The 11863-nt window shown below is 44.9% G+C and overlaps 1 protein-coding gene across 1 annotated transcript in view; it reads right to left on the reverse strand.

The window, feature by feature from the left end:
- Positions 1 to 10594, reverse strand: part of LOC115808527 (probable enoyl-CoA hydratase) — a 14941-nt gene extending 4347 nt beyond the window's left edge. The window contains exons 1-4 of the mRNA XM_030769934.1: positions 10292 to 10594; positions 9012 to 9182; positions 6481 to 6578; positions 5792 to 5936 (exon numbers count right to left, since the gene is read on the reverse strand). Coding sequence (XP_030625794.1) covers positions 5792 to 5936; positions 6481 to 6578; positions 9012 to 9182; positions 10292 to 10442 — 565 coding nt within the window. The 5' untranslated portion in view covers positions 10443 to 10594. The remainder of the gene's footprint in view (positions 1 to 5791; positions 5937 to 6480; positions 6579 to 9011; positions 9183 to 10291) is intronic.
- Positions 10595 to 11863: the final 1269 nt, after the last annotated feature.

An 11863-nucleotide genomic window follows, 5' to 3' on the forward strand; every position in this document is an offset into this window, starting at 1 on the left:
CGTTTTGTAACCCTTACGCTCAGAGAAGAGAAAGAGGCCGACCGGCATCTCAGACACGACAAAAACACGCGTAACTTCGGAAACATTTTAGGAGGACACGCGCCCCACCGCCGACACCCCTCCCCCTCTGCCTCCCCCCCCCCCCCCCCCCCCCCCCCCCCCCCCCGGCTGAAAAGCGGAGACGGAGGAGTGGCATGTTTCCCAGAAGGCCTGAGAGCAGATTAGATTAGAATAGGAAGAAAGAGAGAGGACTTCAGTGAGCGGTGTCCGGCTCTATCTCTGTAGATTAGCCAGGCCGGGCTTCAAGGCCGGACGGGCTCAGCTATCAGGTGCCGGAAAAGCTCTGCTTATCCCACGCTCAGTCCAAAAGAACCTGCTGATACAGCCGTCTCAGAGCCGTCCTGTTGGCCTTAATGCAGTAGAGAGAGAGAGAGAGAGAGAGAGAGAGAGAGCAAGAGTGAGAGAGAGAGCGAGAGACAGAGAGAGAGAGAGAGAGAGCAAGAGTGAGAGAGCAAGAATGAAAGAGAGAGCAAGAGAGAGAGAGAGAGAGAGAGAGAGAGAGAGAGAGTGAGAGAGAGAGCTAGAGAGAGAGAGCGAGACAGAGAGAGAGAGAGAGAGCGAGAGAGAGAGAGAGAGAGAGACAGAGAGAGAGCAAGAGTGAGAGAGAGAGAGCAAGAGTGAGAGAGAGAGCGAGAGACAGAGAGAGAGAGAGCGAGAGAGAGAGAGAGACAGAGAGAGAGAGCGAGAGACAGAGAGAGAGAGAGACAGAGAGAGAGAGAGAGCGAGAGACAGAGAGAGAGAGAGAGAGCGAGAGACAGAGAGAGAGAGAGAGCGAGAGACAGAGAGAGAGAGGCGGCTCTGGTGGATTCAGTCCGGTGCATGTGGTTTACTGGGTGTAGTTAAGTAGGGTTGATGAAAACAAAAACTCTATATGACCGGACGTATATAAAGCTCTATACGACTGGACGTATATAAAGCTCTATATGACCAGACATATATAAAGCTCTATATGACCGGACGTATATAAAGGTTTGATGACAAAGTTAACGGTAAGGATGAGAGCTTGAATAGGTAAGACTGACCCCAAACATCAAGGCAAACAGGACGCGGTAGCCTCTAACATACTCTGAGGTTGTAGTATCCTTTTTGTTGAAGGGTAAAAAAAAAAAACCCACCTTCCATAAGAAAACAGTGGAAAAAAATAGGTGGCTTCAGGATTTGGGTCATTCAGTGTCAAAGCAGCAGAACTGTTTTCAGAGAGTCCACAAGTTTCCGTCATTCCTGTTTTTGTGAGGTCAGCGAGAAGAGCGGGAACTGTTCGAGACTGCGGCGGCTGAGACAGAACTGAACTGGATGAAACGTTAGCGAGCGCTTTGGGTAGAGAGTGATACTGAAGTTGAACTTTAGGACTAGGTTTGGCCTGGCTGATGTTTTTCCTCTGCACTGGTGATACTGGCATCCAGACCACATCAAAGTCCACAAGGGTACAGGCATTAGCCGCCATGCGGATTACAGACTTCCAGAACGACAGAGCGGACACACACACACACGCACACAGATTTAAAAAGAAAATAAACAAGAACAGACATGCAACTAATAGCTCATTATCAGAATGATCTCTGACATTTAGACTCACACACACTCACTCACATACATATTACAAATATATACACATCATCTCTTTTAGTCTTATTCAAGTTTCACGCCGGCATCCCTCGGCAAAACCGTCTGCCCACCCCCAGGGGAGCTGTCTGGGGAGAACTCGGGGGTGGAGGGGGGGGGTTGGGGGCAATACGACATAGCACATGGGGTGGAGACCCTGGTTCTAAGCACCAGCCCCTAAACACACGGTCCCCTTGGTTTTATTTATAGAAATACATTCCTCATGTCTCCGGCATACTGTAATTTCTATATATTTGTCATGTCTCCCACAGACCGTAAGACTCAGAGCTAGTTCTGAACATTAGCTATTAATTCGGTTCCGTGTGTTTTCTTGGTTAACACACACACACACACACACACACACACACACATACATGAATATGACATGGATATACATCAACACTCCAACACGGCCCCAGGGCTCCTTAAAAGACAACTTATAAACGTTTGTTTAATGCACGTCTGAGATCCTGTTCCTCTCAGGTACGTTCACGGAGGATCTTTCGCCAAGCGGACACAGATACGGGGCACGGGCAGGTCTCCTCTACCGAGGGAGCAAAGCGCACCGTCATGACACATCCTGGTCAAATCCCACATAATCGTTTTAATAAAAAAAAAAACCCGAAAATGACGCAGACGTCACATAAAGGAGGTCTCTGTTTAAACGGAGTGTTTAGAGCTTCTGTTTTAAGAGTCAGATGGTTCGTATTAAAAAAAGATCAAAGGAGCTTTTGGAAAGGAAATCGCGCAGCTTTAGACGTGGAAATTGTTCGAGATGAATAAAAAGTGTGGTCATAACTGATTTAGGTGAACGTGGTGTCATTGTGAGCTACTCTGTAATGGGCCGTGTGAGTGAGTGTGTGTGTGTGTGTGTGTGTGTGTGTGGTGGGGGGGGGGGGGGGGGGGGCTAGCAGTAGTCGCACAGAGAGAATTAGCACTTTATAACCCGCCTGTTGGCGGCTCCTCCGGCGGACAGGCCCAAACGTTCGGCTCCGGTCAAACCACTTTTAGAGAGAGAGAGAGCGAGTGCCGAACTGAGGGCAGGTGATTTTAAAACCCCCGCCCCCCTGCGCGTCAAGGGCCTCGGCACAAGAGCCCTGATCTGGGATTCGGCGACTCTCTGTCCATAGAACTGTATTTATTGGTTAGAATTCTAAAACGGGGAAATAAAAACTGATCCCAGATCAGAAACTCCTGCCCTGGTAAGATGCAAAAGAGTCAGATTTTTCAGAGTAAAGGTGCTGATCTATGATCAGTTCATACATCTGGGCTGGTCTGAATACAAAATGCGAAAACTGATCCTAGATCAGCAACCTAAGACATCTGAAACGTACAACCCCAGAGCCCGGTGCGGTTCCGTGCATGGAAACTCCAGATGGGTCTGGTCTGGTCTGGTTCGGTCCATCCATCTCTCTGTCTCTCCCTATGTCTCTCTCTCACACACACACACACACACACACACATGCAGTTGGGTGTGTGTTTGAGTGTGGTTCAAACCAGTGTCAGTGTCATAAACCATGGTATTAGCCAGTCACGAGGTTCACACACTCACACACACACACACACACACACACACACACACACACTCACTCACACACACTCACTCACACACACTCACACACACACGCACACACTGTGGCTGGGATTACAAACACTCCACTTTCCCCACAGAACGGTCAGTGACGTCAAGAGTGATGAAGGCCCTCGCTGCCGGTTACAGGGTTCACTGCTTTGGATCTTAAGAATGTCCTCTCTCTATGAATCCAGGAACTTGGAGCTAAAAGTCTTGGTTTTATTTACATAAACTCCATATATTTCCATCAGTGACACATAATCTTAGCAAAAAAAAAAAAAAAAAAAAAAAAGCAAAAAAAAAGGCAACTGTTCCCACAGTTCTTCTGCGTCGTGTCCGGGTCACCGAACGGAATCGCTGACGTGAGGACTGTAACTCAATAAAAGTAAATACTACGTACAATTTCAGCGAAAATAAAGGCAAAGCCCTGTCATTTTCTGCGAATTCAGTTTGGGAAAGGGGTTCTTTCTCACTCTGTACCACGGGTTAAAGACAGTGGGAACAGAACAGAGTGACGTTTCTAAAAGGTGTCTTAAGTTTCATCCCCGTTTTAAAAAACCCAGCGAGTCTTCCACTCCGGAGTAACCGCATCTCTCTGCCGCGTGGCCCCTCTCTCTCCCTCTCTCTCCCGCAAAAAAAACACTCGGGGAGGAAGCGTGCGTTCTGGAGTCACATGACAGGAAGTTGTCATTCTGTTGAGGCGAAGGTTTAGCCACATCGCACAGACATCTCCACATTTATTTTGTGTTTCCCCTGTGACGCGTAAAGGACACCCACCCCCCCCCCCCCACCCCCCAAGGTTCTTCCCAAACGTGTCTTCGTCTGAATCGGCACCAGACCTTCACCGTCAAACACAGGATTAAGTTAAAACCCACCGGGATACAACAATAAACCTTTTCCACCAAACAACGCCAAGCTAACTATTACCTTAGATGACTGGTCTCAAGGCCCTACTTTCTGCTCTCTCTGTGGGAGAGGCGGAAACAGCGGCGGAAACATTGAATTAAGTCAGGATCAGGGGTATGGTTGGTATGTAAAGCCTTCATTTCGAAAAAAAAAAAAAAAAAAAACAGGCCAAAAATAACAGAGACCATTCTAAAAAACTCTTCTCCAGTAAAAAAAAAAAAAAAAAAAAAAAAAAAAGAGCCACAGCGACCACAGGGAACAGAGGAAACAACATGCAAATTTGTTGACAAACAGTTTGTGCGGTTTGTTTGTGAACGGGCACCTGTTAGATGCTGGGGCTCTGAGTTAGACCGTTATACGCTGAGGAGGAAGAAAAATGGCGACTGTTGGAGGATGTTATCGGCCGCGTTAAACTGAGCTAAGCTTTTTACAGCGTACACACGGCGTCAACAGGCGACGCAAGTCACAGAACAGTTTAAACGTCCGTCCCATGCAGTCCAAGTACGACTTGAGAATGAGACAGGGCACATTAAGCACTTACAGCACCAAGCGGTTAAGTTAGAGCGTTTTCTGCTACAAACACCTTTGACGTTGGTCGATGCCCGCTCCACCAAAACATGCTTGATTGCAACGATTATGAATTTAACGTTGAGAGTTTTAGTGCCAGATATCCAGATCCGCCAGAGTTTTGAGTTACTTAACACGGAGGTTTGTTTTAAAAAATGCATCCTCGACTGCCCTCACATTTCTGATTATTACTTGTGTGTCAGAGCCGAACTCTCAGCTATGCCCTGCTACCGAAAGAAGAAACCTTTTCTTGGCAACAGATTTTTTTTTCTCTGAACAAACAGTGGAGCCCCCATGACAGCTGTCAGCACAGGGAGTCTGAAAAATGAGGGGCTGACTAGATTATTGCCAGGATCTTGAATTTAATCACAGGGGCACAATGATTAGACTGTTTTAAAAGAACAGCACAGAATCCACCTCTACCAGTAAATTATAGCACTAACGTCGTATTTATAAACACCGTGAATGTATTTTTAGCAGGCGGGAAAGGCAGTTTGTAAAAGGCTAAAAATGTTAAGCAGAAAAAACAACAACAAAAAAAAAACCCATTGCCCTCTGCAGGTTATCAGAGTGAGGATCCAGTGCTGTGGGTGTCTGTGTGGACAGACTCAGAGAGGGAGGGGTCGTTTCAGAGAGACTGGGCTATGAAAACTGAAACTGGGTCAGTGTGAAGGTGACCTGGTATAGCACACAGTGCTTTCGTTTGGATTTTGTCCACTGTTGTGCGTATGTGTGCGTGTGTGTGTGCATGTGTGTGTGTGTGCGTGTGTGTGTGTGTGTATGTGTGTTAGGAGTAAGAAGTCAAGGGTTGTGCTCTGGAGCAGTATAGTGCGCATGCACGCTCACACACACACACACACACACGCACACACACACACACACGCACACGCACACACACACACACAAACACTCACAAAAACCCTTACACTGTGCAAATGCGCTGCTCCACATACACACACACACACACAGACACACACACACACACACACAGTGGAAGATCAACAGTATAGCCTGGTTCAAGACAGTTTCTTCCGAGGTGACGTCTCACGCAGCTTCAATGCGCACGACCGATACAAACCGTACCGAATCTGCGACAAAACACCCCCATGACGGCGCTCTCCTCCACCACCCTGAGGTCCGCCAGCAGGGCCAGCTCCAGCCCCCCTGCGACGGCGTAACCGCTGACCGCCGCTATCAGGGGCTTTGCCAACGTCAGGCGCGAAGGACCCTGCAGACAGCAACACACCAAAGCGCTCAACACAGCTGCCACACACACAATGCGGACGAGAATTAGAAAGGAAGACGTTACAATGTTCGCACGGAACGTTTCTGGCATTCCGCGATCCGGAACATCCGTAGTGGTGGAGGCTATGACAAGGGTGTTCTCATTCTGTCGAGTGAGTTTAGCCTCTGCCAACATTCCAGGACTTTTTCATCTGTGTGCATCTGTGAGCTTTGGATCCGGTCAGAGCCGTTCTAATGGTCTGGTACCGTAGAGCCAATTACCGTACGCTCTCATTGTCTCAACAAAAGAATGACAATAATGAACACGTCTTTCCCCTCAGTAAAGATTAAACTAATTCCATTACAAACACAGATGCAAGCCCAGAGAGTCGATGATGAAAAACAGATTGCGGTGCGAAGCAGATGATTCGTTTATTGATAAATCACTGTGGAGTCTCACAGTTTTAGTTCTGTGAATAGTCAGTGTTTTCTGACGGGGTGGGGGGGTGGGGGTGGAGATGACTTAGATTCTGTGGTTACGCTCTTACCATAGGAGCGGGACCCTCTCTGACATCTTGCTCCAATTTGAGAGAGGCAGAGTGATGGGCCAGCTCTTTCAGATCATAACCAGCGCAGAAATTCCCTCCTGCAACAGACCACAGAATTACACAGTATCGCAGCTGGAAACCAAGGAGGAAGAGAGAAAGAGGGGGATGAAAAAACAACAAGTGGGAAGACAGAGAGAGAGAGAGAGAGAGAGAGAGAGGGAGAGAAAGAGAGAGGGAAAGAGAGAGAGAGAGAGGGAGAGGGAGGGAGAGAAAGAGAGAGAGCGAGAGAGGGTGAGAGAGAGAGAGAAAGAGGGAAAGAGAGAGTGACAGAGAGAGAGAGAGGGAGAGAGAGAGAGAGAGAGAGAGAGAGAGAGGGAGAGAGAGAGAGAGCGAGAGAGGGTGAGAGAGAGAGAGAAAGAGGGAGAGAGAGAGAGTGACAGAGAGAGAGAGAGAGAGAGAGAGGGTGAGAGTGACAGAGAGAGAGAGAGAGAGAGAGAGGGAGAGAGAGAGAGAGAGAGAGTGTGAGGGTTAGAGAGAGAGGTTTAAAGACCAGTATGAAAAGCCATGTTTGGCATTCAAACTGATAGGCCCCTGCAGAGCTCTGTCTTCCACTGTCATTAAGAACTCGGATGGATGAACTCAGAGCAGAGTGGTGCACCCCAACAACAGGCTGGGTAAAAAATCAGACTGACTGGACAGACAACTGTCTCAAAACTCTACAACCTTTTGCTCCACAACAAACTGCATTAATGGGACTGTAATATAATGTTTTGTTTTGTTTTGTTTTGTTTTTTTTGGTTTTAACTTAGTTTGTCTCTTTCTGATAAAGCTTCCAGATAATCGTGTGAAAAAAATGTACATCCACTAAAAAAATCTGGGGGAATGATTACCCATAATTTCACCAAAAAAGCGCCCATCTTTAAATAGGTCTGACATGAGAAAGGGCAGCTTTGGACCCCAACTCCACTCCAAAATGGTTTCCTCTTGGCTGTGGCAGTCACACGGGTAGTGATGATGATCTGGTCCCCTCAAGAAAAGTGTACTACCTTTCATAAACTTAAATCTCTCCCATTGCCACAACTACACACACACGCACACACACACACACACACTCACACACACAGTCTGGTTGTTTCAGAACAGGAATGTGAAACCGTGCTTACAAAATGGAACATATAATGAAGAAACAGGAGCTCCTGACAGAAGCGACACATTACATCTATAAGAGGCGTTAACATGTTTGGAGCCGGGCAAGGTTCAGTTCATTTCAGTTCAGTCCCGCGCCCGGCTCCTTGGCCCGGCTCCAGCCTTAAAGACTGGGTTTAGGGAGAAAACCTTCTTTGACCTGCTGGAACGGCATGGCGGTTCGACCGAAGAGGGTTGATCCAGGTTGAACAAATTATATTTCCATTGAGGGAGTTCGTTTTAACCCTGCGTGATGACTGATTTGAAAATTATTCTCATTACTTCTGTAGTGTGTCACACAGGACATTGTACTGGTGCAGTTGTGTGTGTGTGTGTGTGTGTGTGTTCGTGCGTGCAAGCACGCAATTCGGTTTATTCACTGAAAGCAAATAACTAGCATCAGCTGGTTGATTTGCACTCTTTTTCGGGGGAAGACCTGAATTCCGAATAATTAGCAATCAGGGTCAATGGTGGGGGGCCGGTCAGCCCACACTCAAGGTCGCGCTCGCGCCTCTAGCTGTGGCTAAGCTTCAAAGACCGTTTGATCTCTCAGCACTGCTGATTGGTCCGTTGTGGTTTTAGCCACATAATTAAGGAAATCGAGATAATTGGGCCGGCATGGGGTGTCAAAGAAAACGACCTTCATCATTATACATTTTTTTTTAAAAGAAGGTCAGAGAAAAGAAAAATAAGATCATGTTCAGGACTTAATTACCAGGATTGCACTATTTAGAGAGCATTTAGCCAGATATGCTAATGCTACAACCAGCTGAGGGTTTGCCGGTCGTTGCTGCCGGTCATTCGATTAGAGTGCAGTTAAGGTCTGAACGAATGAAAGCAAAAGGAGAGAATTACCTCATTTGTGCCTGTGCTGACATGGTTTACACTTGCTGTTCTCATGAGTTTTCAGTTAAGGTAAAGATATTGTATCAGTGTGGGAGAGATGGAAGTTCATTTATTTGGACCATCTTTAATTATGACAAAAAGTCTTACTCTGATACGTCGCAAATGTGTAACGTTACCTACTCCTTTGGTGACTATTATAGTGAAACGACCTCAATATTTCCAGCATCGATTTGCACCGTGTACTTGACATATAATAACGATATAATTATCCCGCTGTTATACACACTCAGGTGCAAAGCCACTAATTTAAAAACAAATCCTTAACATAATATAGGCCATAGGCCTACACATCCAGCTGTGCTACCTTACACCCCAAACTGAAGAAATACTCCTCTTTATCTTTGATTAACACATACTCTGTTTGTGACGGTTTGCTCATGTTTCCTGAACTTGCTCTCCCTAAACATCCAAAAGTTCCACAGGTAACTGGGTTCACTCACCAATGCCGTGGAGTATGGCTACGTTGAGGGTGTGGTCTGTATTGAAGGTTCGAAGTTCCTCCAGCAACAGGCGGGCAGTCTCCTGGTTTACCGCGTTACGTACTTCGGGACGGTTTATCGCCACGGTAACCACAGTTCCCCTCCGCTCCGTTACCACAGGGCGGCCAGCGGCTTACAGAAACAATGGAGCAAAGACCTCAGCACTTAGAAAGAACCAGCCATAAAGACTGGACACACACACATACGCGCTCTCTCCACAATAATGCAATCCAAATAGGTCTTTATACCAAGGAATGAGATACCAAGTGCGTAAGATGGGACAGTCCTCTAATGACTGGCCTTAGAGAGGTTTGGCTAACGCTTGACGTGTTGCCTTTACTGTAAATTAGCATAAAAATTAGCATTTTTTTTTTTTTTTTACTGTAAGACCGTTGACGAGACATCGCAGGATATGCAAAAATATCAACTTGCGTTAAAACCCGTCTCAATATCTTATGTCTTTTCAGTTAATGAAAGGGACTTCAAGTTTACATTTAGAAAAACGACTAAATCACTATTAGCCAGTTGGTAAAATAATAAACAGACGGTTGCTTGCAAGAACTTGGGCACCCCAGGTCCAAGTGTGTTCTAATGAAGTGGACCGACCTCTATATGGTGACCACACAAACACATTTCTGCGGATTTTAAAGCACAACAACAAAGTATTTTCTTTCAAAGCGTGAATTAAAAAGTGAATGTGGATGAGAAGATAACCTTTAACCATATTCGGGATGTTAATTAATCTGTCCCGAAACCAGTATCAAACCGTTTGGGAGGCCTCTCAAACATCCCGAGACTTGAGTTACATTTCCACATGGGCCACTGCAGAGCTGGGGTAATGATATTAATTTACTTTTATGAAAGAATCCAGTCATCATTGATTACACGTGATTAAAGTCATCAACACTTAGCAAAGCCGAGTCCAGATTCTTTCAGAACTGCAGGTCTATGAGAATCCAAACCCGCAACATATGTTTGACTCACTCCAACAGCAGACTCTGAAGATGTAAAATTGGAAGCATGTGTGGTGATCGTTCCGCAAATCTTTTCAACGTTGAGCAATTTGGGAAAGGAACAAAGTACCTCATTTGAAAATACTTCCGATAAAAGTACATTTAAAAATGGGATAATTGCCGTTGGAATCAACTGTTCCACAGGATTACACGTCAAGGCTTCGACCTAAGCATCATACTGCCCCCTCGCGGCGGTCTGAAATACTACTCCAAAGACAAAATGTTTACCTGATCCACTACACGTTGCTTTGTCGCCTCCAGAAGAACTAGAGGCTCTCTTTAAGAGGAAACCAAGAGCCCTGCATCCACAGCGTGGGACTTTCGTTTTGTTTGTGGTTAATAATATAGTTCCAGAAGCTTTCGACACCGCTGAAAACATTTCACACAACAAGTCTGATGAGCGAACTACTGCGGTTTTATGTTTGACCTCACACTTTAAGTCATACAGCAGTGTTAAGCGCAAGCCATTTCAAACTTTCAAATTAAGTTCAAAACGTCAACTCAAACTGTTCGAGCAAGCTAATGACCCAGTGTCAGTTATTAATTCTGTTTTTAGAGAGCCTCAATTGCAGAGTTCAAAATAGAAAACATTTATTTCCTCCTTCCGCAGATTTCGCGACTAGTCGTCACAATAAAAGTTCAAGATTAAGCAATATTTTAGTAGAGACCCTTATACAGTATCAGGTTTGTTGTACTTGTCTCGTGCATCAAAATTATTTTAAGAAAGAAAAAAAAAATCCAACTCCCTGCTCAGAATTTCACGAATTGTTGTTCCGTAATATTGTCCTTAACATTTAACGACAAATTCAATTCATAATGCCAGATATGGAAGGGACCTATACGATTAAGAAACAGGTACACCAACTGGACAAAATGAGAACGGGAGTCGAACGTAGACTGTTTAAGTCCCACAAGTAAACTGCCAAAGTTGCTTTTTAAAAAAAAAAAAAAAAAATCCTACTTTAATGCGATTTGTTCAAGAGTATTCACTGAAGGTCAGAACAATTACTCGCCACTTTGTCATCATTATGTTGAATGGCACTTATGTTATTCCTTTTAAATAAAAGAATCAGAGTTCAAAGTTCACAGTTTGGACAGTACATATTTTGTATTAATTCATTATTTCCATGTAATTACTTAACCTATTTATTATACTGAAATCCATGGAAAAGTCGTGTAAAGTTCACAACCGTAACATTTTCATTAGCATTACTGAATTATTAAGTGTGTTGAAACTGCTGTTAATCACTTCATTATCAATAATTCATTGTTACTGAATTGTTATTATTAATAATTATCACAACCATACAACACTGTAGGATTAATGATTATTAATAACATGTTATATCAATATATTATACGTTGATACTACATATCCGTACATAATATAGTGCTGTTTATGTGCACATTTGACATTTGAAATTGTGTTGACCATGGACTTAAGCAGAGATTTGAAGAAAGACAAATCAGAGCTCACACAGTTATGTTTTTTTGTTTGTTTGTTTTTTGAAGGTGTCATCACATCCAGCTGCAGTGACACCTGCAGTAATGCCTCTGTTTGACCATATGGGCTTTCACACTCCTGTCTCATTTCTGACCAGCCTGGCAGGCACTGCTCCAGTGAGACCAAGAAGATTTACTCTACAGTTTAAACTGGAATGTTTTTACAAACTTAACCCCAAAGCACGCGCACACACACACACACACACACAGACCCACACACACACACACACAGACCCACACACACTCACACACACACACACATAAGGAACACAATAAGATTATTGTCCTTTAATAAAT

Source organism: Chanos chanos, chromosome 3, assembly GCF_902362185.1.
Source record: "Chanos chanos chromosome 3, fChaCha1.1, whole genome shotgun sequence".
In the NCBI taxonomy this organism is placed as follows: Eukaryota; Metazoa; Chordata; class Actinopteri; order Gonorynchiformes; family Chanidae; genus Chanos; species Chanos chanos.